We start from the raw sequence: 25,470 nt of genomic DNA, 5'->3' as shown, positions 1-25,470 counted from the left end.
CCCCGCCGGCTCGGCTCAGCCCTCTGCGCACGCGCGGGCGCGTCGGACCCCACGCCGGCGTCCTCGCGTGGGAAGGAAAACCGACACCGCCTAGCGGTTTCTGCGCGTGCCCACGCCGGGGTCGCGGTGGACGCGGGCTTGCGGGGTGGATGAGGGCGCGCCTCCTCGGGGACAGCGCCAGGTAACGCGTGGGGCTCGGCTGGGACGAGGCTGGGGGGCAGGGGGGCGTGGCGGCTCGGTGTTCACCCTGGCCCACAGTTCATTCCGCTCTCGCCCCTTCTTATCTTCCACATCCGGGACTGTAACTTCATTATTCTAGACATTCCCTCCCACCCCCAACCTGGCCCCCTCGGAACCCCAGGTGTCCGCAGGCCCTTTGGTCTGGTGTCATTCTTACCTCCCCCCACCCCCCACCCCCAGGTGGGCTATAATGTCAGCCTGACTTTCCCCATCCCCTCCTCTGCCTGTTAGGGCTCCTCAACACCTATTTTCCACACCGTGCAAGGTATTTGGGGATTCTATTCTCAGATAATGCTCAGAACATGACAACCTATTAAATAAGCATTTGTCAAAGTTGTTCTAAAAGTATTGGGTGCCCAATTTTTATTCACTTCTGCATAGTAATTCCTTTAAACACGCGCTTTGCTTCAACCAATGTCCACCCCTCTCCGTGTCATTCTCTTAAGAGAGCTTGCTGCTTAACTCCAAACAGTGTGACTCACACACCACAAGCCACATAGGTTTAAGATATACAAAATTGAGTGAGTCTGACATGTACACAACTGTGAAACACACCATCACTGCAATAAAAAAATAATATATTCATCACACCCAAAAGTTTTCTCATGTCCCTGTTGGAATCCTTACCTCCTGAGCTCCCCTGTTTCTTAGCCCCCAACTGCTCTTCTGCTGTTTCTATGGGTTTGATTGCAGTTTCTAGAAACTTACTATAAATGTAAATTTGGAGGGAAGGTCTGACTTCTTACACTCAGCATAATTTGATGCTGATTGAGATTCATCTATATCACTGCATACACCAGTAGATTATGTCTTTTCATTGCTGAGTAGTATTCCATTACATTCACATACCAACCTACCATATGACCCTGCAGTTTCACACCCAGGTTTTTATCCAAGAAAAATGAAAATATGAAAGACCCATGCAAGAATAGTCATAGAAGCTTTGTTTGCCATATCCCCAAAAGGAGATGCTGCAACTCTTCAGCAGGATAATTAAGCCAGTATTTTGAACATATGCTGTTAAATAACAAAACTCTGGGATGCTGATAAGACCATGCTTAAAGAGCTTTCAGTTCCGTGAAAAGATGCAGTAGGCAATGAATAGATTGGAAGTAGATCATGAAAATTCGCTTGCTCTCCCATGCTCAGGATTTGGGCTTTCTACTAAAGGCAATGAGGAACTGTTTGAACAGAGCTTTCTTTGAACACTGTTTCCTTTCATACTCTCACATCTGGTCCCTGACTAAATATGCCTAAATGCCTGAGTCTGAAACTGCATCTCCTCTGTTCTGTTTCAGAGTTATTTCAAACCTTTTCCTCCTTTCTGTACCTTACAATCCACTCTAAACTTTTCAGTGGCTATAATAGAACAAAAAATGCAGCCATCCTGCAATTTGGACTTTGCAGTGTTCATTATATCCTTGGTTCTACATTAAGATGAGAAAGATGAAAAAAAGTAGCTGAGGAACAGAGAGAATGAGAAATCAGTAAAAACCTCCAGAGTTTAGTATGTAAATATATTATAAAAGGATTTGAAGTGACCTCAAGCCTGAGATCCATCGTTCTTCCAAAGGTGTTCCATATCTGGACTTGGCTATATACAAAGAAAAAATGCTATGCAGCTAGTTTTTTATGACTAACTTTATTAATGAACAGTTTCCATAAAGCAGGTATTTTAACTGTACCGTTCTTTGAGTTTCAACAAATGTAGTTCACCATGTACCTGTACCACATGCAAGATACAGAATGAATTCATCACTCCAAAAAGTTCCCCTTTGCCCTCTTATCTCTACTTCCTGGTAGCTCCTGGTGGGATTTCTTGTCCCACAGCTTTGCTTTTCTTGAATGTCATATAAATGGATTCTGCAATGTATAACCTTTTGTGTCTGTTTCTTTCAGTTGGCAGAATGCACTTGAGAATCATCCCTGTTGTACTATCAGTCAGTTCGTTTTTATGAAGTGTAGTGTATGGCTGGATATGGCATTGTTTATGTATTACCATTTAATGTGCATTTGTGTTGTTTCCAATTTGGGGATGTTAGGTATGAGTGCTTAACCATTTCCGGGGCCTTGTATGGTCAGATAATTTCCTCGTATATACCCTGGGGAATAGAGCTTGCAGGTTGTAGGGTAAGTGAACTGTGCAGAAACCGGTCAGACTTTTCTCAAGTAGCTATACCATTTAGGACCCCATTCCTGTCCACTACCACTTCTCTAAATTAGGAGTTCTGGTTACTCCAACTACTTGGAATTGTTGATCTTTTTAGTTTTAGCATTCCAGTGGATGAATAGGAATATACCATTGGGGCTTTGATTTGCATTTCTCTATTGCTAATGATATTGAGATCTGTTTTCATGTGTATATTGGCTTTTTATATATGTTATTAAGTAAAATGTTCATTCTATGGGTCAGTTTTCATCTGAGTCATGTCAGAAGGTTCTTAGAAGTCCATGGGTCACTGACCTATAGGAAGTTGTGTTTAGCTTTTCTTTTTTTCCAAAATGACCCAAGGCCCAGATGGTTTAAGAATTTATCCATGTCCTAGATGTAATTGGATTTCAGGAGAATTTAGGGGTATTAGAGATGACATAGATTGATTATTCCTTAGAAAAGTTGGTTATTCCTTAGACCCAATGGTTCTTAATCTTTTCTGGGAAAGGAGATCAGAATAGTGAAAGAAGCATACAGAGAGAAATCTGGGGTGTGATTTCACCGAGTGTTAGGAGTCCTTACAGCCCCACTGTGAACCCACATTATAAACTGCCTCCGGGGACAATATATGTCTTGGGGACAAAGAGTAGAGTTTCAAAATGGACCAAACTCTAGTGCAGGACATTATACCCCAACAAAAGGCCAAACTTGTTCTTAGATCATGGGGAAGGAGTCTGTAGCCCCAGGGTCTCTTTTAGGAAAGGAATGTAAACATTTGCCATCCCCAATGCTGTGGGGACGTTTTTGGAGTTCTGCTCTGGTGGATAGGCATTAGGCAATAGTGTGGCAGGTCGCCTGTGCCTGTCTGGAGACTTCAACGGAAGGTGTTTATTGTGTGGGAGGAAGTGAAAATCAAGACCATGTATAAAGAAGGAAGAGGACTCTGCTTCCAGCTTATCCTGAGTGTAGAAAGATGGAAGTATTTCCATTGTAAACCCTTCACTGAAAGCCCTTCATGCATTTTTTTTGTATACATGGGAACCTGCTTGTTTGGGGAGAACCATATTACATACAGACACCAAGACATCTGTCCAAGACAACCAGGCCCAAAGCTAGTGGCGGGCTTGAGTCTGCCTCCTCTCCTCTTTTCTAGCACCACCTCAGCAAGCCCCATTTAGTGTGAAGGGAAGACATCAACTGTATTTCAGGAGCATATCTGAAGCAAGCTTTTTTTTTCTCATCTCATTTTGGGATTCGCAATAGCCTAAGAAAGCTCTGTTCTTCTTCCTCTCTGTCAGAGCCTCAGACCTTAACAGCTATCAGGAAGTGTTGCAAACATCCCTTCCAAAATCTAGAGTGGCCATTTGAGAGATCTCTATTGTGGGCATCTCACTTCCCATCCAAATTTGTCTATTATTTTTTTATATTGTCTCTTAAAACACAAACCAAAACCCACTCATTTCCATCACTTCCTATGCTATCAAATGAACCACAAGGTCTTAGCTTTGTCATTATTCAGTGTCTTGGGTAATTCCCCTCTCAGGACACCTTTCTGGAAACCTTCACCTCAGATGATTGCTCCTTTAGTTGAGCTTCCAGACCACTCTGTTTGTCTTGCAGATACATTTTAGTGTTTCTCGCTGAACAACTTGAGAAGAGATCTCATTTTATTCATCTTCATCTTCTACATTATTTCATTGCAAAGAGTTTTAGAAGCATCCCTTTCTGATGCTCTTACATATTCAAAGTTGTTGTGCATATAAGATGAAAACCAGCCTCATAAACGTTTTGCTTACATAAGGTCAGGAAGAATAGATTCCTGGAAAAAAGGAATCTTTAGATAGATCTACTTGTGATTTATAATAAACATAATCACTCCCTCTTCTATCAGCTATTGCCTATTAGATGAATGCAGAGAAATTTCTAGCAACTGCATTTGTTTTAACTGAGTAAGGGGAAAAAACATAAAACAAAAGGGAGGGATTGCCAGAGCCCTGCTTAAATCCAGGCCCTTGTCAAACTATGGATGTGCTGATCAAGCAAAACCCCTTAAGCTGCCCACAAAGGCCTCCAAGGTGAGTCAGCTAAAAGAGCCTAATCCCCAGCAGGACTGATCACCGAAGCTTTAGAGGCCACACTGCCATGCAACGGTGGGAAACAGGATAATGAAAGCTTACTGCGATGCTGTGTAGAGAAGGGTCACAGAACTATCAGTATAGGGGCTATGCTGTCTAAGAGATCCTCTTGGCCCTCTTAAGAGTTGTGGGCATTCACACAGCTCTGCCTTAGATAAGACTCCAAAATAAGAATGATTCAAAGGGTATTAAGAATTGTCAGGTTTCTTGGAGACCCAATTGTTAGGTGGGCCTTCAGATAGGGACTGTCACTTTAATCAAGACATTCAACCACAGTGCTACTAGTTCTATAATAGTAAACCTACTAGTAGAAGAATTATACTACAGTGCTGTCTGGGAACAAGGAAGGAAGGAGGCAATGAAAAGAAGCCACGCAGTGCATAGGAGATGTGTAGTATGGATTCACTAACCCAGAAGCAAAAGCACATTGATCTTTTGTTAAATTCAGAGGTTGCTTTAACTCCAAAGCCAAAAGGCTTTGGCTTTGGTTCTAGCCTCAATAATAGTGTTTATACTATTTGGTTCTAGTATTTCTGTTTGGTTCTTCCCCTCAATAGTAAAGGGAATCTAGTAAGTAGCAAAAGAGCCTTCAGAAGGCCTCCAGGGGCTGGCCAATATCTCCCCACAGGGGTATCTTGGCCATAGAAGAGGGTATTTTAGTTGCCATGGTGATCAGGGCCACCTGTTAGGTGTTAATGGGCCAATTTGGATGCTTAGTGTCCTTTCCTCTTACCAGAGGAATTTCTCTTGCCCCAGTCAACATGTGAATGTCTTGCTAATAATTTATGTAGATGACAAACCTATTTTGTGTATCAACACAAATAACTTTTTATATCATTTTACTACACAGTAAGTCTTATAGGTAGATTTTCTCTGTGAATTTCATTTCATGAGAATAAATGCAAGGGTACAAAGTACCTCTCATGAAAGATGGGGTACTGGTTCACATAGGTTTGGATGCTCCTGCTGAAATACTCCAACAGCTCACAGTTAATGCCACCCAGAGACAAAGCTAAGCAGGAAATTACAGTTTATACCAAGAGGTAGAGATACATGCATTTGTCTTTGGTAGAATTTTGTGACCCCACTCCACCTCACTACAAAATTACCTTATTTTCCCTAGCATACCAGTTAAGGAAGTTAAAAATCATTCTTTCTAGCAGTCTCCTTGGAGTTCTCTTAACCTAATTTTTCCAATTTTCCTCTTATTCCCTCACACTTTCTTTTTAACCCCACCAGCAGCCTGGCTTTTTGGTAGTTATTTTGGAAGATGGAGTCTTGTAGACTTTTCTTCCGGGCTGGCTTTGAACCATGATCCTCTGGATCTTAGCCACCTGAATTATAGGCATAAATTGCTAGCACTAACAACTCACTAGTCTTTTTCATTTAAAACAGACATCTTTGATTTTGTCCACTTTATACAGGACATTTTGTATTTGCACTTAGAACCCAGAACACTGGGAATGAGGTAAAAGAGTGTTATTGGCTAATAAGCGATAGCCAGCTACCAGTCAGGGTAAACCAGGAAAGGAGATTGCTGGGGAAGGCAGCTGTTAATCTTAAGAGTCATCAAAGGTGACTCTGCAATGATCAGCACCCACAGGGCTTTGTGCTTCCTGTGCAGTGTACATTCCTGAACAAGTTTATAGGCTGAACTATATAAACTTGAGTTTGTTTATAAACATCATTGCAATTATGGGCACTCTATACAAAGCATATGTATGTTTGCAATATCTCCCTAATCATGACTGCAGAACTCCGGTGCTTGACATAGTTTACAATAAATATTTTCAATCAATGAATAAATGAGTAAAGAAATCAAGCCTATTCACTTTCTATTCTGCCATGCTACTCCTGTTTAGCTATGCTACTCCTCTTTATCTAAAGAATGAAATAAAGTACTCTTTAAAACAAAGAAAAATATAAAAAAGCCTAAGAACTGAATAATTTTTTCCACTATCAAACCTCAATGAACATCCATGTACCTATAATATTGGTTGGCCAATGTAACACATATGGGTTACCAACAACCTTAGTCCTTTGGGGCTTCTTTAAGCACCATAGACTTGGTGGCTTACAAATAACAAGAATTTTATTTCTTACAGTTCTGGAGGCTGGAAGTCCAAAATCTGGGTGCCAGCTTGGTCCAGTTCTGGTGGCGCCCCTCTTCTGGGTTACAGACTGTTGACTCCTCATTGTGTCCTTATATTGCCTTTTCCTTGGAGCCTCACATAGTGACCAGAGGGCAGAAAACTCCCTGAGGTTTCACTTATAAAGGCACTAGTCCCACTCATGAGGACTCCACCCTCATGGCCTAGATCATCTTCCAAAGGCCCCACCCCCTCCTTTGTCACATGTGGTTGAGATTTCTCTACATGTGAATTTGGGAGAAGAGATATAATCACAAAGTCCATAATAACTGACAGTTTTTCAGAGCCTTGATCTTTACCTTGTCACATTCTGTGACAATAACAGAGTTTCTTTTTTTCCATAGATCTCTCAAATTTCAATCCATCCTTCCTGCTGCTAATTTGAATACTTTCCCTCTGTCCACTTCCACATCTGGTAGATCAGGATGGTGAGGTGAAAAATAGACTGGGGGGATGTGATGCTTCCAGATGCCTTTGTCATCCGTAGGCAAACAACCAGGCAGTCTTAGTGGGAGCATTCTCTCTGTGGGGACTTAACTCATGTTGGGAAAATGCTGTCCCATCCTTCCTGATCTTTTTTTTTTTTTTTTTTAAGCTATCTGCTTGTTCACTTCCTGCCTGTCTGAAAATGAACCCCCTTCACCAAAGGCAAGCCAATGCTGAATCTCTGGAATACAGAGCAAATAGTAAGTATTTGTTTAATGGAATAGTACATTTCATTTGAAAACTTATTTTAAGTCATATATGGTAACTATTATCATAGGATTTTTAAAATTTATTTTATTGTAAAGGTGTTGTACAGAGGGGTTATAGTTACATGAGTAAGGCAATGAGGAAATTTCTTGTCGAGTATTGTTACACACTTGAGGCATGTTATAGTAAAAGCAAGTTTGAAATTTTCACACTGAAGCTTATATGTAAATACTCCTAATAGCATGATTTATATAGCCCTAAATGAAAAGAATCTAAATGTCTACTAACTGATGAGTCTGTAAGCATGTTTTGTGTCTGTACAATGGACTCTTATCAACTATAAAAAGTAGTGAGAATGACATGGAAGAAGGCAGAGGGGGAAGCTCCAGCTTCACCAAAACAACTATAGAACTGACCTCTGCAAAGACTATATACAGATGGAAAATAAACATGTTTTTGGCATAAAAATATGCAAAGAACTTAAAACTCAACAATATCTCAACAAAGTCTCACACATAAAACAGACTTTCACAAATTCAACAGCAAAGCCAAAGCCATATTAAAGTAATCATTCAATCTGAATAGACAGCTCACCAGAGAAGATATATGAGTGGCAAATAAGCACATAAAGAGATGTTCACCACTATATGTCATTAGGGAATTTTAATGAAAAGGAGATACTACCATCTACTATTAGAAAGGCTAAAGCAGAAGGCTATCAGTAGCAAATGCTGGCAATGTTGTGAAACAACACCACTGGTGGGAATGCAAAATGACATAGTCACTTTGGAAGACAATGTCTTATAAAGCTATTTTAAACAATCTTCCCATATGATTCTGCACTTTTCCACCTAGTAAGACATATCAACTGATGGCTGCTTTCTTCACAAGTGCCAAATACTGCAAGCAACAAAGTTATCCTTCTAGGTAATGGAATATACTTTGAATCTTACATGTTCCCTGTCCCCCAAAGACCTGTATGTTACAGGTTTGCTATTGGAAAGTGGCAAAATCTTTAAGAGAAAGAAGCCTAGTAGGAGAAGTTCAGGTCAATGAGGCTATGTCCTTAAGGGCAGCCTTCTCCTCCGTCTCCCCTGCCCCCGCCTCTGCCTCCCCCCCCCCACGCCTCTGCCTACTTACTCTTCACTTTCAAGCCAAAAGGTGGGCTGTTTTATTTTACCATACTCTTGCCTTAATATGCAGCTTCACCTAAAAGCAGTGGGTTAACTGATTAGAACCCCTAACACTATAGGCTAAAATTTTAAAGTGGTAGTTATATCAGGTATTTGTAATCATAATGCAAAATTGAGTATAGGAATATTTTAGAAATGAGATATCTAGTTACAAAGTGAGGAAACATAAAAGCATTTTTAAGTGGAAGAGGTTAGTTTAAGAAGGTTGCATACTATAGATTCCAGGTATATGACATTGTAGAAAAGGCTGTAGAGTCTCAAAGAATAGGTGGAGCACAACTGAAAGTATGTGATACTATAATGGTAAATATGTGATATGAATTCATCAAATCTTACAGAATTCTACAAGGAGTGAACTCTAAACTGTAGACTTCATTTGTTCTTAATGTACTAATATTAAGCCACCTGCAAGAGGTTAACAATAGAGCAACTTGTGAGAGAGCATATGGGAACTACTGTTTTTTAGTATACCTAAAACTGCTCTAAATAATGAAGTGCATTCAGTATTTTCTAAAAGTAAATAATCTTAGAGGAAGAACATATAGTATAGTGTATTAGTCCATTTTTCCACTACTATAATCAAAACCTGAGGCTGGGTAACTTATAAAAAGATTTGGCTCCCAGTGTTGGAGGATGAAAAGTCCAGTCAGCTTGGCTCTGGCTCTAATGAAACCTTCTACTAGTATTGCCTCATGACAGATAACATCATGGTAACTGATCAGATGTAAGTAGAGGATCTCATAGCAAGATAGGACGCCAGAGAGGGCCTAGGAACAGACTCCAGTCCTGTGAGAAATACATTAATCTCTTCTGAGGGCATATGCCAGTTCCTAAGAACCTAACACTAGGCTCCACCCCTTGTTAAAGGTACCACTGAGGACCAAGCTTCTGACATGAATCTTTAAGGGGCACACTCAAACCATAATATTCTCTTTGTTTTTGATTTACAGACATTTTCTTTTTATTAAGAATGTTATTATTAGCTGGGAGTTGGTGGCTCAAGCCTGTAAACCTAGCTACCCAGGAGGCTGAGGTTTAAGGATCATGGTTTGAAGCTAGCAAGGTGGAAACATCCATGATATTTGTGTATGTGTGTTTGCTGTCTGAGGTCTTAAACTTGGGGCTGGGCACTGTCCCTAAGTTTTTTTTCTTCAAAGCTAGTGTTCTACCACTTGAGCCACAGCTCCACTTCTGGCTTTTTTGTAGTTTATTTCTGATAAGGGTCTTACTGATTTTACTGCCTAGGTGATTTCTAACCACGATCCTCAGCCTCTTGAATAGCTAGGATTATAGGCATAAGCCACCATCACCTGGCAGATATATTTTTCTTCCCTGACATTTAGTAAATAATATATTTACTATGCTTAGTTTTCACAGTTATCAGTTTTTCTTAGATGTGTTATCAGTTTTTGTCTCCAAATTCATCTGCTGTGTGCTACAGTATTTGGAGATGGGAATTTCTGGAAAATGGTTAGTGGGAGGGATCCCTCATGAATAGCATAGTGCTCTTCTAAATAGGCTTCAGAAAGCTTCCTCTCTGCCCTCTGCCATCTGAAGACACAGCAAAAAGATAGCTGTCTATGAACCAGGAAGTGGGCCTTCACTAGGGAGTTGGCCCTCGTCAACTGTGGCATTGTCATTAAGACTTCCTTGATTCCAGAACAGTGGGAAATAAATTTCAGTTGTTTATAAGCCATCTAGCTTATGGTATTTTGTTTTAGCAATCTAGACAGTTTTTATTTGGTGTAGATTAATTTTTAAAATATTTTATTGTTATTATTAAGGTGTTATACAGCAGGGTTGCCATTTCATAAGTCAGGTAATGAGTAAACATCGTTTTTGGATGTCACCCTTTCCTTCACTTTTCCCCAGTTTCCCCCTTCTCGTCCCCTGCCCACAAGTTACATAGTTCATTTTCTATGTAGTGCATATTGAATACCATGACCATATTTGTTCACCCTTCCTCCTTCCCTTTCTGCATCCGACCTTTGTTGTCCCTCCTAAAAAGACAAAAGAAAAAAAAATACCACTACCAACAAAAACAAAAGCTCCTATTTTCTGGAATTCATTTCAATATTTTAAATGGTCAGCAAAATTACACCTTTAGGTTCCTCCCCTAAGAGTACCCTCCTTTGGTCTGTTTATATGTGAATGCCTAGAGTCCTGTATAAGTTCACATGTCCAGTTGTATTTTAAGTCTAGCTTTTACATATGAGAGAAAACATACACTGTGTGTCTCTTTGAGCTTTGCTTACCTCACTTAACATGATTGTTCTTGGTCCACCCATTTTCCTGCAAATGACATAATCTTATTCTTTCTAATAGATGAGTAAAATTCTATTGGATATATGCACCACCATTTTTTAAATCTACTCATCTGTTATAGGGCATCTGAGATGTCCCACAATTTGACTATTGTGAATAGTGTAGCAATGAACATGGATACACAAGTGTTTCCCACATCCTGACTTGCAGTATTTTGAGTAGATGGGTCAACCCAGGATGCGCCCCATGGCTGAGTCATAGGGAAGTTCTATGTTTACTTTTCTGAGGAACCTTGAAACTGCCTTCCAGAGTGCTTGTACTAGTTTACATCCCCACCAATAGTACACTGGTTTTCTTTGGGAGGGACTAGATTAATTTTAATTAAATATCACCTCATTTTTCTGGGTGCTGGTGACTCATGCCTAGGGGGCTAACATTTGAAGTTTGATGCCAGATTTGTAGTTTGAAGCCAGCCCATGCAGGAAAATCTGTGAGATTCTGTATCTCCAGTTAACCACCAAAAAAGCTGCTAGTGGATCTGTGGCTCAAATGGTAGAACAGTAGCCTTGAGGGGACAAAAAGCTCAAGAGACAGGGCCTAGACCTTGAGTTCAAGGCTTAGGACCAGCACCCACCCCTGACCCTCAAAAAATTTTCCCCATTTACTATGAGGATCAAAATGGCAGGACTAATGTATTGTGCTTCTTTGATTATAGATACTAATTTTTTTTTTGGTCGTGGGGGCTGAACTCTGGGCCTAGGCGCTGTCCCTCAGCTCTTCAGCTCAAGGCTAGCACCCTACCACGTGAGCCATAGAGCCACTTCTGGCTTTTTTCTGCTTATGTGGTACTGAGGAATCAAACCCAGAGCCTCATGCATGCAAGGCAAGCACTCTACCACTGAGCTAACTTCCCAGCCCCCAGATACTAATTTTTTTTTTTTTTTTGGGTCCGGTCGTGGGGCCTGAACTCTGGGCCTGGGCGCTGTCCCTCAGCTCTTCAGCTCAAGGCTAGCGCTCTACCACTTGAGCCACAGAGCCACTTCCGGCTTTTTTCTTTTTGCTTATGTGGTGCTGAGGAATCGAACCCAGGGCCTCAGGCATGCAAGGCAAACGCTCTACCACTGAGCCAACTTCCCAGCCCCAGATACTAATTTTTAATCCAGCTTTTTAGGAACATGCTACTTGTTTAAGAGGATTCATAGCTCCTATCCCCATCCTTCCCACTTTATAAAATAGAAAAGGATTTTCTTAGGTTTGTTTACAAGGTATGAGGAGAGGAAAGATAGCATTGTGGTTCATCCTGCTCGGGAGTTTGAAGCAGGGATTCCAGTCATAACCCTGATTTGAAATCAAGTTTTCCCCATCTCTGTGAATAAATAACCACCAAGAAACAAAGGCGTGTGCTGTGTAAGCAAATAACCTGTTCCTCTAAAAGCAGCCTCTTCTCTTCTTCCTCTTGGAGTTTTTGTAGGGAAAGAACACTGGTAAATTTCAGTTTTCATTTTTCCCTAGTTTGTAATTGTGAGACTCACTTGTAGTTAAGGCACAAATTGACCAAACTGAAGGAATAAGTTCTTTACCTCTCTCACAGATAGGTGCAGGCCACCGTGATGTGACCAGAATTGTGGCATGGGACATTGGGAAGTCGCCTCCACCCTGCCTTTATTTATCCTGCCTTTCTTCTGCAGTGCACATGTGGTATTGATCTTTCTGTCTAGAGCTCCAAAAGCAGCCTTTATGGAAAAGGAAATAGCGCCATCCTTGACCCTGATGATGGCAGCCTTACATGAAACAACAGGAGGAAAGAGATGCTCTGAGCATGTGAGCTTCCATAACAGGTCAGTTTGTACTGCCTGTCTGCAGTCTCTAGACTTCTGTTATATCAGGAAGAAATAAATGGCTCTCCTATTTGTGTCACTGTTGTTTGGAAACGTTCTAGTAAAGTCATGCACTGCATAAAGATCTTTTGGTCAACAATGGACTATGTATATGATCATATGATGGTGGTTCCATAAGATCAAGGAGCTTAGGGTTGGAAAGGTAGCTCAGTGGTAGAGTGCTTACCTTGCATGCATGAGGCTCTGGGTTCAATTCCTCAGCACCACATAAGCAGAAAAAGCCGGAAGTGGTGCTGTGGCTCAAGTGGTAGAGTGTTAACCTTGAGCTGAAGAGCTGAGGGAGAGTGCCCAGGCCCAGAGTTTAAGCCCCATGACCAGAAAAAAAAAAAAAGGAGCTGAAAAATTCCTATTACCTCATGATGTCATAGCAGTTGTAATTAGTGACCTAGTATACCACATCGCTCACATGCATTTAGTGGTGTAAACAAACCTGCATTGTTAGTTCCATAAAGCATGTATAATTAAGTACAGCATGTAATATTTGAAATTCATAATAAAAGACTATGGTACTGGTATTTACTGTATTACTGTATGTATTTACTATATTATTACATCCTTATTTTAGGACATACTACTTATAAAAAATGACTGTAAAACACTCCGCTGTGTTTACACAGCAGAAACCTGTGTTACACAGGCAAAAACCTTATACATCTAGTGTGATTTGTTCCTTGATTAGTGATTGACCTGTACAATCTAGGTTTGTGTTAAGTATGTAGTGATCTATGATGATCACATATGACATCACCTAATAACACAATTCTCAGAATATGTTCCCATTGTTAAGTGACATATACATGACTGTATATGTAGCTCTATCTAATGTGAATTTTGCTTCTGTATGGCCTTGAACAAGACATGTCCCTTCATTGTGACATTCCCTCATGCATCATGCCCAATTAGACATTGAATCTTGTATATGATTCTGAGATCACGTGCTTTTGTCTTACCAACATCAGTCCATTTTTATTGGGATCAGCATCTAGTTTTATCTTTGGGGAACTACTCCCTTCTTTCCCATCCTCAGTCCTAGTGCTTAAGTGAGATGGTAGTACTTCCTGGTCCCATAGTGAACATGTGGCCCAGGTCCAGCAGCTGTATTGAACATCTTGCCATACTGAGTTGCAGGCAATGAGGCAAGAATCCTGTTCTCTCAGTCTAGATATAGAGCCCTGTGTTGTGTGTGATGTGTGTTCATAGGGGATGGGGTCAAAGATACTTTCCCTGGCCTTTATTAGTGGTTTCCCCAGCATCTTCCTGAGTTAGGGAGGTGTTCCTGAGCCACCACACTGTACTACCCCTTCCTGTGTTGAGGGAACCTGACATGACATCTTCATGAAGTGTATGTTTATATGCTCATTGTTCCAAGTAAGAAGAAAACTGAATCCTAGGAGACAGACAGGTCTAGGCAACCAGAAGTGGACACAGTCTAGACAGTTCTGTGTCTTAAACCAGTGTTCATCCCCCTCACTCTGGGGAAAAAATACGTTGGAGTAAGTTCTACCATAAGTCAATGGAATCTGGTTTCTGAGCAACATGTCCAGAGGCCCAGAGCATGGGCAGGAAAAAAGCTAGGATCTTTCCTAAGATCCTGGACAGCCTTGAGAATACAGAAACTGGGCCTAATTCACCTCTCTAGGTACCTAGAGCTATGAGCAAGCCCTCTCCATGACTATAGACAGGGGCTATAGCAGATAAAGTCTCACTTTCCTCCAGTATACACTAGGGGGTCTTAGAGTAAATGGCTTCAAAGATGCTAAACATGTGTCCATTAGCCCAATTGTCCATCAATGGCCTGTTGTGTTCTGGTGCCCTGAGAAAATGCTTTTATCTCTGTGGAGGTCCTTCAGAACAGAGAAGTTTGGGGGCTTGGTGGATAATGACTTGCTATAGGGTACAAGGTGCCAGAATACTGGATCCTTTGAGTCTTTATTTGTCCTAACGGAGGGAAGGATGTGCCCTGAGTGAACTGAACAGGTCAGGAAGTGTAGGCAAAGTGATAAAGGGAGGCTTCCAAAGTTACCCACCCTCCTGCTAGGGCGGGATTCCATGCCTTCTTGCCCTCATGCCTTGGAGAAGCACTTCCAAAAGGCCTCCTGAACCTGATTTGTATGTTGGTGTTCCTGCCTGGGGGCTGCAGTGATGGCTCTGGCCCCCCAGGTATGGGCAGCCTCTTGTGTCAGTGGCGCCTTGGGCTTTGCAGCCAGGGAAGAGTCACATAGCAGTCATTCTGTCCTCCCACTGCAGGCCCACCTTGTGCCTCCTATGATTACCTCTAGAATCAGAGGAAATGTAGAGTCAGTAGGAAATGTGGGGAGGAGGGGAAAAGGGCTCCATGATCTTCCCTTTTATTCACTCAGCAACTCTACCCTGATCACTGAGTATGTACAAAGTAACTGGTGGACTCAGCGTGGGGTACTGAAAACTGCTGAGTCCCTGAATCCTCAGAGCTCAGTATGGGGGGAGACAAAGTATGAATGCAAGTATATGTGGAGAGTAGAGTGAAAACAAAGCAAGATAACATTGAGATAGGGCTGGGGAGCCAGGAGGGTGGGAAGTAACATGATGTGACCAGAGGCACAAGTGGGAACAGCTCTGAACTACGTCAGGTAACGGTGACACTGAACAGACACATAGTTTGACAGAGGTTAAAAAGACAACCAGTGTAACCAAAGGACTCTGCAGGCAATTGGCAGGAGGCAGGACCAGCTCTTGGGGCCTGGTAGTCTGCACTTGTGGAACCAGGCAGATTTCAAGTTGTATGCTGCTCAGCATCCCTCCCATTCTCATTCTTCCAGCCCTAAGTCTGCACATTAACAAATTACCTGTGATGCTAGCACATTGTTTTTAAGTCACCTGATGATGACCTAGAAAGCACACTTGGATGGTCCACACTGTATAGGCTGCTGGTTGGCATTGGAGGTAGGGATGATGGACAGGTCCTGAGAGGCACAGTGAATTAACTGATGGGAAAAGGAGGTTCTGAGCACAGCTCTGATCTCATCTACCCTCTGGGCTTAGATGCATTCAGATCTTGGTGATGATGGTAACATTGTGCATTTCAGGAGATGACATGGAGGAAGGGGAAGAGTCACCAGGCAGGAGAAGCCTTTGTGTAATTCTTTTTGAAGGAAGGGGCCCAGATGATGAAAACTGGTGATAGATCCCAGCAGAACTTAGAACTCTCATAACTAGGACCCATGTTCTAGAAACAGCTCCCCATACATCTCTTGACCATAGACTTTCCAGGGAGCAAGTTGTTTCCCCAGTTTTCAAAGATCTGGCCTCCGGAAAATTCAGAGTGAGCGTCTTTTCCACAACTGAAGACATTGTCCCTGTCAGTGATAAAGCTATAGTACTTGGCACAGTTCAGGGATAGATTACAGTCCATTTTGTGATGGCACAAAACAAAGCTTTATTTGGTGTCAGGGGAAGGTTGGGGCAAGTACAGGCCCTGGAGGGTGTCAATGGAGCGCTTCCAGCTGTCCTTCCAGCGTTGAGCATCCTTTATCTGTGCCGTGCTTTCATCCTGGATCTTCTTCAGCATCTCTGCATACGATGCTAAGAATTTCTGGAGAAAGCAAGAATGTCCATGGGGAGGGAGCCCTGAATAAGCACTGGTGTCTGGGGCAAAGAGCTTTCAACCCTGTGAGCATCAGCACAAGTTCCACAGGTCATTCCTCATCAAGTCACTCAACAGTCCGGAGAGACAGTCCTCTTTTCCTTCTTTTACAGATGCAAAGACTGAGGCTCAGAGTTTTGACTAGAGTCACCCAGCTTCTGAGGCTGACTAGGACCCATGTTTCTGGGGCTCTGGGCCCTGTGTCTTCCTGACCTGTCCTGCAGTGGAGCCCTCCTAAAGTTCAGTGGTCCTCACCTCTACAGGAGGTGGTGCCTGGGCCTTCAGCCCTCATTGAACTCAGAAGGAATATAATTCTGTTTCCTGGCCTGGGGGTAGGGACTAGCCCTAGGGAATCAGCAGTACACTTCAGTTTCTCACAATACCTAACCAAGGAACTTCTGGACAGGACAAGTTTTCTCTCTGGGCACCAAGACCCAAGGTCCATGGGTCTTCATAGCAGTGAGAGGGCCTTCAAGTGATACTTGGTGCAGCCTTCTCAAGCCAGTCCCACGGAACTGTGACCAGTTAGTTCCTAACTCTGCCACTCCTTAGTGGCAAAGAGGGCAAATGTCTTTTGGTGTTAGTGTCCCTCTCAGTGAAATGGGGGAAATAATTACATTCCCCCAGAAGTTGCGAGGAAGATTTGATGAGATGTCACATGTCAAAAATAGAAGGTAGGGGCTGGGAAGGTGGCTCAGTGGTAGAGCGCTTGCCTTGCATGCCTGAGGCCCTGGGTTCCATTCCTCAGCACCACATAAGCAAAAAGAAAAAAGCTGGAAGTGGCGCTGTGGCTTAAGTGGTAGAGCGCTAGCCTTGAGCTGAAGAGCTGAAGGACAGCGCCCAGGCCGAGTTCAAGCCCCATGACTGCCCCCCCCCCCCCAAAAGAAGGTAAACCATGTGCTGGTGACTCATACATGTAATCATAGCTATGTGGGAATCTGAGAAAGGAAGATTCAGTTGGAGGCCAGCCTAGGCACAAAAGTTCATGAAACCTCTTCTTAACTAATAGTTGGGCATAGTGGTGTGTGCCATAGCTACATAGGAGGCTGAGATCTGAAAGATCACTGTTCCTGGTCAGTCTGAGCAGAAAAGACAGAGACTTTTTCAACAGAAGAAGCTCAGTGTGGCATTATCTGCCTTGACAGCTAAGGTGGGAAATGAAAAATAGAAGACACTATTGTCAAGCAAACTCATCTCAAAAATAACCAGAGCACAAAAGATCTGTAGGTGTGACTCAGAAATAGAGTATCTGCCTAGTTAGTACAAGGCCATGAGTTCAACCCCCACTCCTACTGCCCAAAATTAAAAAAAAAAAATAGAAGGGGGTTTGAGGCTGTTAGTACTTGGGGCTGTTAATGTTCTAGCTACCATGCCTCAGTGGAATCTACTGCTACCATTGTCTCTGTGCCTGTCTGCTCTGTTCCCTGACTCTGCTGTCCTTCTTGCAAAGCTTTTCTCCATGGCCAGTGTGAGTGATGGACCTCTCTGCTGGGCACCTATAGCACCAGAGCTCCCACCTCAAAACCCTGTAGCACTGGGCTGGTCATGACCTTTGGCTCACATTCTTGGACTTATCTATGAGTCTTGAGACCAGCAGCTCAGGGGCACACTGACATGGTTGTTTGTTCTTTGGGCCAAATATTGGGGTACCTAGTAATGAGGAGCTCTTTCCTCCTCAAGGCAGTGAAACTGCCCTGTGTTCCCTGGGACACACCATCCCACCCTGCCTCACCAGGTACACAGCATCTCGGGCTTCCACGGCTGCCAGGTGGCCCAGGGTGGTCTTCGTGGTGACAATTGAAGGTGTCTTCCGAAGAAGAATCTTGGTTTGGATGGTGACCTCGGTGGGCTTGATTCCTGGCCACTTCCTACAATATGCATGGCTTCCTCATTCCTAATCCCCCCACTATCCCCATTGGGAAAGCTTTTTATTATGGCTTTAAACTGGGTGTGTGTGTGTGTGTGTGTGTGTGTGTGTGTGTGTGTGTGTGTGTGTGTGTGTGTGTGTGTGTGTGTGTGTGTGTGTGTGTGTGTGTGTGTGTGTGTGTGTGTGTGTGTGTGTGTGTGTGTGTGTGTGTGTGTGTGTGTGTGTGTGTGTGTGTGTGTGTGTGTGTGTGCCCTATATATTTAATGTAGCTTTTCAGTTCTCTGAATCTATTTCCATACTGCTACCAAAGTATGGACCAATCACTGATGTACCTACCATGCCTCAGTGGGAATCTATTGCTACCATTGTTTCTGTGCCTGTCTGCTCTGTTACTTGACTCTGCTGTCCCTTGATTCCCTTTCCTCAGCCTCAGTTTCCTCAGCAGCCAAGGTAGGGAGTCTCTGAATCCTGGCTCATATTCTTAAAATTCTGTAGAGGACCCAGCCAAGAACATAGCTGGAAGAGTCACTGCTTTTCCCACTTGTGGAGAATTCTGTTCTAACAGCAGCAACCTGAGAAATGCACCTCCTCCTGGGACAGACCACTCTTTCTTTGTGAAACCTTTAGCCAGTAGTGCTCCATGAATAACCCTCCAGGGGTGCTCTCCATGAACAACCTCCCCTTCTTCATATCAGCAGACTGCCAAAGGTGAGGAAACTGAGGCTTGAGCTCAGTGCCTTTCCAAGGTTACCCAGTCTGAGCCATTCATGGTGTCTGTCCTTTGCTTCTCTAGACTCTTACCTGCTCCCACGTTCAATCAGGGGCTTCTCACTCTCTTCCTCCAAGGAGAGCCTGGCCAGTTTCTTCCGTATGAGGAGTGATGTTTTCTGCTTGGGGGGATCCATCCCTGACAGGAAAGAGACTGGTTACTGCCAGTGGCTAACTCAGGCTGATAGCCTGAGACAAATGGACTTCTCCCTTGGGTAACATTTAGTGACAGGTGCCCTAGCCCATCACAAGCCTGGCTTGCTCACCCAACTTTTCCAGTGCTTTCTGTCTGTCTAGCTGACTAGTGGTACTGGAGTTTGAACCCAGGACCTCCATCACTCGAACCATATCCTCAGTCCTTTATTTTAGATTTTTTTTTGGATGGGGTACCTTACTTTTCTTAGCCCCAGACTCTGATCCTCCTAACTATGTCTCCAATGTAGCTGACAGAGTATGCCTCAATTGTGATTACTGATCAATTGTGATTACTGATCTTTGTCTCCCAAGTAAGTAGGTTCTCATATAGCTAGGATTACAGGCTACCACACCCAGCTATCTGTGTGGTTTTGCTTTTTTAAAAATGAATTTTTAGGGCTGGGAAGGTGTCTCAATGGTAGAGTAGTTGCCGTGCATGCATGAGACCCTGGGTTCGATTCCTCAGCACAACATAAGCAGAAAAAGCTGGAAGTGGTGCTGTGGCCCAAATGGTAGAGTGCTAGTCTTGAGCTGAAAAGCAGAGGGACAGCACCCAGGCCCAGAGTTCAGGCCCCACGACCGACAAAAAAAAAAAAAAAAAAAAAAAAAAAGAACTTCTATTGGTATATATTCAAATGCACAGAGTAAAGGGTTTCATCACGTGCCATTGCCACATGTGGAATATACTTTGATCATATATATGATCACATATAATGTACTTTGAATATATATCATAGTCCTCCTGTTACTCCTCCTCAACCTCCTCACTTTTCTCTCTCTTCCTCTTCCCCTTCCCCCTCCCTAGTAGTGCTTCATTTACTTTCATGACCTTGGTGTTGTCTGTTTAATTTTCCCCTAGTTTCTACAAATGAGAGGAAACAGTCCATACTCATCTTTGAGGAACTGACTTATTTCACTTACTATGATCATTTCCAATTTTTTTCTCTCCTTTAAAAAAGGTGGCCTGCTGATCTACAGATTGTTAAAAAAGTGTTCTAGTTATGGTTCCATACTTGACATTTTTCTGTTGTTTGGGCCTAAACACAATGCCACTACTGCCTTCATAGCCTCTGGTTCTCAAGCCATATTTAGAGAAAAACAGGTCTAACCCAAGGAATATGAAAATATTTGTGACTAGGGGGCCATTCTTTACAACCTCCTAACATTTGCCTTTTTAATAAAAAATTAATTTAAATTAAACAATCAAAGCCAGTCAGTCCCTCAATGAGAAACTGTTTGTACCCTGGTCGAGGTGGGGCTGGGCAGGGGGGACAGTAGACATCCTTTCTCCTCTCCCCCACCACTCCACCCAGCAAGCTCACTGCGGCCAGAGCATGGGACTGGCACATAGCATACTTGCAGTTTGGATGTCATCCACAGTGATAACTTCATCCAACTGCTGCAGAAACCTCTCGGTGAAGTTGGCCAAACTGACTATGAAAAAGCGGCCATATTTCCAGGCGAATTCCTAGAGGGGAAACAGAAGAAGCGAGGCTGGCCAAAGGAGGACCAGGTCAACTCAGCAGCAAGGATTTGGGGAACCCATTGGTGAGCCAGAGCCAAAAGCATTGTGCCAGTTTTATCTGAATTAACTGGCCTCTGGTCATTAGAGTCAAGGGGCCCTTGCAAGTGTTGATTTGGCTTAAGATTCAAAGATGGTCAAGGACACACAGGTGAGAATAAAACTAGACAAGGTGAAAAAAAAACTAGACAAGGATCTGGGGAGAAATGTCATTACTGATCTTGTAAATAATGAATTTAGAAGTCAAGAGAAAAACACCCAATCATAACTGCTTCACCTCCAAAACCCACCCACTGTGTTGCCTGCTTTGGCATAGGTTCCAACCAAAAGCCACACCCTGTGCTGCTACTGGCCACCCATGAAGGCCATCCTCCATGCTGCTCTCACTGTTGGATTGGAGAATCAATGACCATTGCTCACTGACCTCCAGTTTCTCTTCGTTGGTCTCAATTGCGTACTCCATATCTTGCTGTCTTCTTATTTCTGCTTGGTTTAGAGTCTCCATTTGTTGGGAATATGTGGGATGTCCAATGTTCGGATGGAGTCCTTGAGAATTTTTATCCTTTGATCAAACAACCCATATTTCAACATGGTTTAAACTTGAGATCAGGACTAAAAAGTCACCAGCCTATGCCTCTGTCAACTAAATCATGGTCAGACAGATGTGTTCTTTGACCTGAATTATAACCTGGGTGTGTAAGAGGCTATGGATGGGCAGAGGAGTGAGTGGCAGAAAAGATAAGATGGGGCATGGCTGAAGCCAGCTTCGGGAATTGGAGAGAGGGTGAGCTGAGCATCTGCTCTAGTGCAATCAGGGCATTAGTTCAATATAATCAGCACTAATCATGTCTCATGGCTTTAAGAACCAGTGTGGGAAGCCAATGACCATGGCCCTATCAAATCCAGCCGATTCTCCCATTAAATACAACAGAACTTAATGAATGAATGAATGCATTTGTGAAGAAATGGTGACTCTGTTTTGATTTCACAGTTCCTCCTGTCCCTCAGTTCCTATCTAACTTTCCCCAAACTGGCTCATCTTCTTACCTTGAACTTAGCCTACCCAAGAGCTCCTGCCTCCATTCTGAAGTCCCAGCACTCATCCTGGAGTGGTGTTGGCTGGTCCTACAACCTTTACCTTCTTTTTCTCTAGCACCTTCTGCTGTCTCTTAAAGTCTTCCTGGATATCATTCATGGCAGCGCAAAGCTTTTTCCAGTGCTGCTCCTTGAAATTCTCCATCACCAGCCAACATACCTGGGGTAGGAGCTCCTCAAATCTTCTCACCTGGGCTCGTAATTCTGTAAGAATTGAAGGTAGAGAACTAGAGGAGGGGACAGAGTAGAACCAAATTGCTGAGGTGATCTCTAACAAAGGCCCAAAGTAGTTTCCCAAAGGGAAATCTCTAGTCTCCCATGTAGTAATTGCCATTCCATCAAAAGGGACCCCTTAGCTAAACCTAACAAGTTGAAGGGGCTCCTCCTTCCCACTCTGCTGATTTCTCAGCTCCTTTAAATTGTGTTGTGTCATTGAGCAGCTCTGCCAAGATCTCCCCCATTACTTCTTCAAATATTGCCTTGACTCTAGTCTCCTCACTCCTCTCTGCCTCCAAATAACCAACTACTCCTCTGTATGCATTTCCACCTGTCTCCCATGTTTTCATTTCTTTCTGTGCTGCATTATGAGTATTTGTCAGTACACTGATTCCCACTTTCAGAAGTGTATCACTTGGTAGTAAACTCAGTCATGTTTTTAAATGTTCAATACTTCACATTCACTTTTTAGAAGTTCCATTTTTTCTTTTTTCTACCTACTTGATCATTTTAATAATGTCTTACTCTCCTGTTCTTTACTCTGGGTTCCAGATGCCTTCTTTTATATTTATATTTACATTGTTTTATATTATACTTTCAATATCTGAAGTCTTTGCTGTTCTTGTCTGTACCTCTTGTTTATGGTACTTTGTTTCTTATGTTCTGTATGGGGGCTTGTTGTTAGTTGTTGATTATTCTGGGATTTTTTTTTGTGGGTATAGTCGGAGGCCTGAGTTGAAGGTAAGTTTTCTAGAGAGGTTTGTGGTGCTTCTGTTAAGCAAGTTCTGAACAGTCTCAATCAATTTAAGATTTTTTTTTGGCTGATCCACAAAAACAAAATTGAATTCAGGTTTAAAAATCATTTAGAGGCAATTTACAGTTCTGGATTCTCACTAGAGTTTGTTTTGTTTTGTTCTCCCAATAGCAAGGTTTCTGATAGGATAGTTTTCTTCTAGTTCATTCCCTTACTCTGTAGGTAGATTCCTTTGCGGGGTTCACCTTTATGTGCAACTTCCAGATTTTTCTCTAGTTTCTAGTACTCTAGAGGCCATGGAAATAGAGGCTCAAATTCACTTGGGGGGGGTGTTCAGTAAATGTATGTAGGGAAGTGACCAACGTTTGCTCTGAAGTTACCCTTTAGATTTCCTATTTGCACTTAATCATGGCTTTGTGTGTTTCTTTTTTTCTTTTTTTTAAATAGCTACCTCATCAAGACATTTAAAAGACTCTATTTTAATAGCTACCTCATCAAGACATTTAAAAGACTCTATTCCCCAAATATTGTAACCTAGCAGTTTACAAGTTTACAAATGGAGAGTTGGCAACAATACTGGACTTCCAGAAGAAATAGAGGTCTCTCCTGAGGGAAAGTTGAGTCTGCCACAGTGTTACCTAATCTATAGCACTTCCCAAGCCCATTTGACCACAGGACCTTGGGGCAAGTGTGACCCGGAGAAGCAAAATGCTGATTGTCGCTATAGAAGGAGGAACTCCACAGAGACAGAAAGTGGGATGTTGCTTACTTAGGGCCAGGAGATTATGGGAAGTGATGATTGCACAGTTCTGCAATGAATTTAAAACCATTGAAAGGTAAGAAAATAGGCCTGTAAATCTGTCAAAAATAACTGGAAGAGCTGGGCACTGGTGGCTCATGCCTGTATTCCTAGCTATTCAGGAGGCTGAGATCTGAGGATCACAATTCACAGCCAGCTCAGGCAGGTAAGTTCATGAGACTCTTATCTCCAATAAACTACTTAGAAAAAGCCAGAAGTGATACTGTGGCTCAAGTGATAGAGTGCTAGCCTTGAGCACTCAGAGGCTCAGGGACAGCATCCAGGCCCCAAGTTCAAGCCCAGAACTGGCAAAAACAAAAAAAAAAAACAAACTAACGTGAAGAAACCAAGTCTTTTTAGTGGTAAAAGTCTGATTTCAATGGGCATGGTAGTGCATGTTTATAATCCCAGCACTCTGGAAGCTGAGGTAGGAGATCAAGGCCAGCCTGGGCTAAATATAAAAACAAAAACATCTAAAATTTTCAAGAAAAGTGAGTGTGTGTGTGTGTGTGTGTGTGTGTGTGTGTGTGTGTGTGTGCGCGCGCGCGTGCGTGCGTGTGTGCGCACACACCCACATATTTCTCCCAATTAAATCTGTTCATTGCTTTTACCCAATTCTAAAGATCAGCTTTTCACAGGGAGGTTACTTTGCCTCCCCAGTGACTCCACATGAGGAGAGACTGAGGCTGAGTTCCATCACTGGTTTGTGCCACACTTATTTTCCAGTCTGTTGCCTACTCACCCATGACGCAGGAGTTGTGGTATTCATCTGTTTGGCTCTGGTACTCCAAGATCTTCCTGGTGATGTGCTCAACACACTGGTCAAAGTTTTCATGCATACAGTCAGGCTTGCAGACTGGACGCTTCTCTTTGCGGTAAAACTCCTGCCAGAAGAGTTCAATCATGTGTAGGTGAGGGCTTTCATCCCAGGACTGGGGCCCTGGATTCCGGTTCCCTCAACACCACACCCTTAAGCTTTTGCCTGTGTTGCTTCTGCAACATGCAGAACCTATCTAGCCTGGCTCAAGACCATAGCTGGCCTTCCTTACTCCTTGAATGGGTGAACAAAATCCTATTTCTCCTTCTAGACCTCAAATTGTAACTAGGCCGAGTGCTGACTAGGAAGCACCAAGCTGGATGTAGCCTATAGGCCATAAAGCTAGATGAGCTGAAGCAATGGCCCATTCCCAGACCCCTGCCTGGTCCCCTGTGCCCTATACCATGCCTGTTGACCTTCTGCTGGGTACTGGGTACTTTGGGGACAGAGGCTGAGTTTGTTCCTCTTGGCACACTAATATCTGGCATGCAGTTGGTATCCAAGAAACATTCAGTGACTGATTTAAGTAACTGAACAAATGCTTAAGGACCTAGGGATGATTTCTAGGAAGGCCAAGGCCACAAGAAGACAAGATTTGAGGAGACTGTGAGGGGTCTCCAGCCGCTGCTCCTGAGTGCTCATGATCAGCAGACTGCAGAAGGTAGAGACAGCTGGGGGTGTGTTTCCAGGGTGGGTGCAGGCTCGTGGGCAATGGTCCTTACCTCCACAACAGTCAGCAGGTTGTCGTTGCTCTCCCAGAGGTGGCTTATGATGATCCCTTTAAAATCTCTGCAATATGCACAAGCAGATCCGTGAGGGGCCTCCTCTAGATACACCAACAGGGACAAAACCAGAACATTCCAAGTGCATTATTTTAGCCCTGTCACTTCTTTTTTGTGGGTCTGGTCGTGGGGCCTGAACTCTGGGCCTGGGCGCTGTCCCTCAGCTCTTCAGCTCAAGGCTAGCGCTCTACCACTTGAGCCACAGTGCCACTTCTGGCTTTTTTCTTTTTGCTTATGTGGTGCTGAGGAATCCAACCCAGGGCCTCATGCATGCAAGACAAGCGCTCTACCACTGAGCCACCTTCCC

At 43.2% G+C, this 25,470-nt stretch overlaps 1 protein-coding gene and 1 long non-coding RNA gene across 4 annotated transcripts in view; one reads left to right on the top strand and one right to left on the bottom strand.

Moving 5' to 3' along the window:
* Positions 1-17: 17 nt before the first annotated feature.
* LOC138819064 (uncharacterized) lies at positions 18-13,222 on the top strand. 2 transcript variants are annotated; one of them, XR_011369292.1, is made up of 3 exons: positions 18-181; positions 7,273-7,363; positions 12,420-13,222. It is a non-coding gene; the product is annotated as an uncharacterized lncRNA (long non-coding RNA). The 2 variants fall into 2 exon arrangements; XR_011369291.1 differs by having other exon boundaries at positions 24-181; positions 12,517-13,222.
* A 2,911-nt stretch (positions 13,223-16,133) lies between these two features.
* The window catches only part of Ccdc180 (coiled-coil domain containing 180), a 45,069-nt gene continuing 35,732 nt past the window's right edge, over positions 16,134-25,470 (bottom strand). For both annotated transcript variants that reach the window (XM_070010186.1, XM_070010197.1), the window contains 8 exons: positions 25,104-25,170; positions 24,307-24,448; positions 21,839-21,999; positions 21,125-21,262; positions 20,535-20,646; positions 19,017-19,122; positions 18,081-18,216; positions 16,134-16,297 (listed from right to left, as the gene is read on the bottom strand). In XM_070010186.1, the coding sequence (XP_069866287.1) occupies positions 16,142-16,297; positions 18,081-18,216; positions 19,017-19,122; positions 20,535-20,646; positions 21,125-21,262; positions 21,839-21,999; positions 24,307-24,448; positions 25,104-25,170 (1,018 nt within the window). In that variant the 3' untranslated portion in view covers positions 16,134-16,141. The remainder of the gene's footprint in view (positions 16,298-18,080; positions 18,217-19,016; positions 19,123-20,534; positions 20,647-21,124; positions 21,263-21,838; positions 22,000-24,306; positions 24,449-25,103; positions 25,171-25,470) is intronic.

Source organism: Dipodomys merriami, unplaced genomic scaffold, assembly GCF_024711535.1.
Source record: "Dipodomys merriami isolate MVZ:Mamm:240054 unplaced genomic scaffold, mDipMer1.0.p SCAF_11, whole genome shotgun sequence".
Lineage (NCBI taxonomy): Eukaryota > Metazoa > Chordata > Mammalia > Rodentia > Heteromyidae > Dipodomys > Dipodomys merriami.
This window is presented reverse-complemented; position numbering and strand designations above follow the sequence as displayed.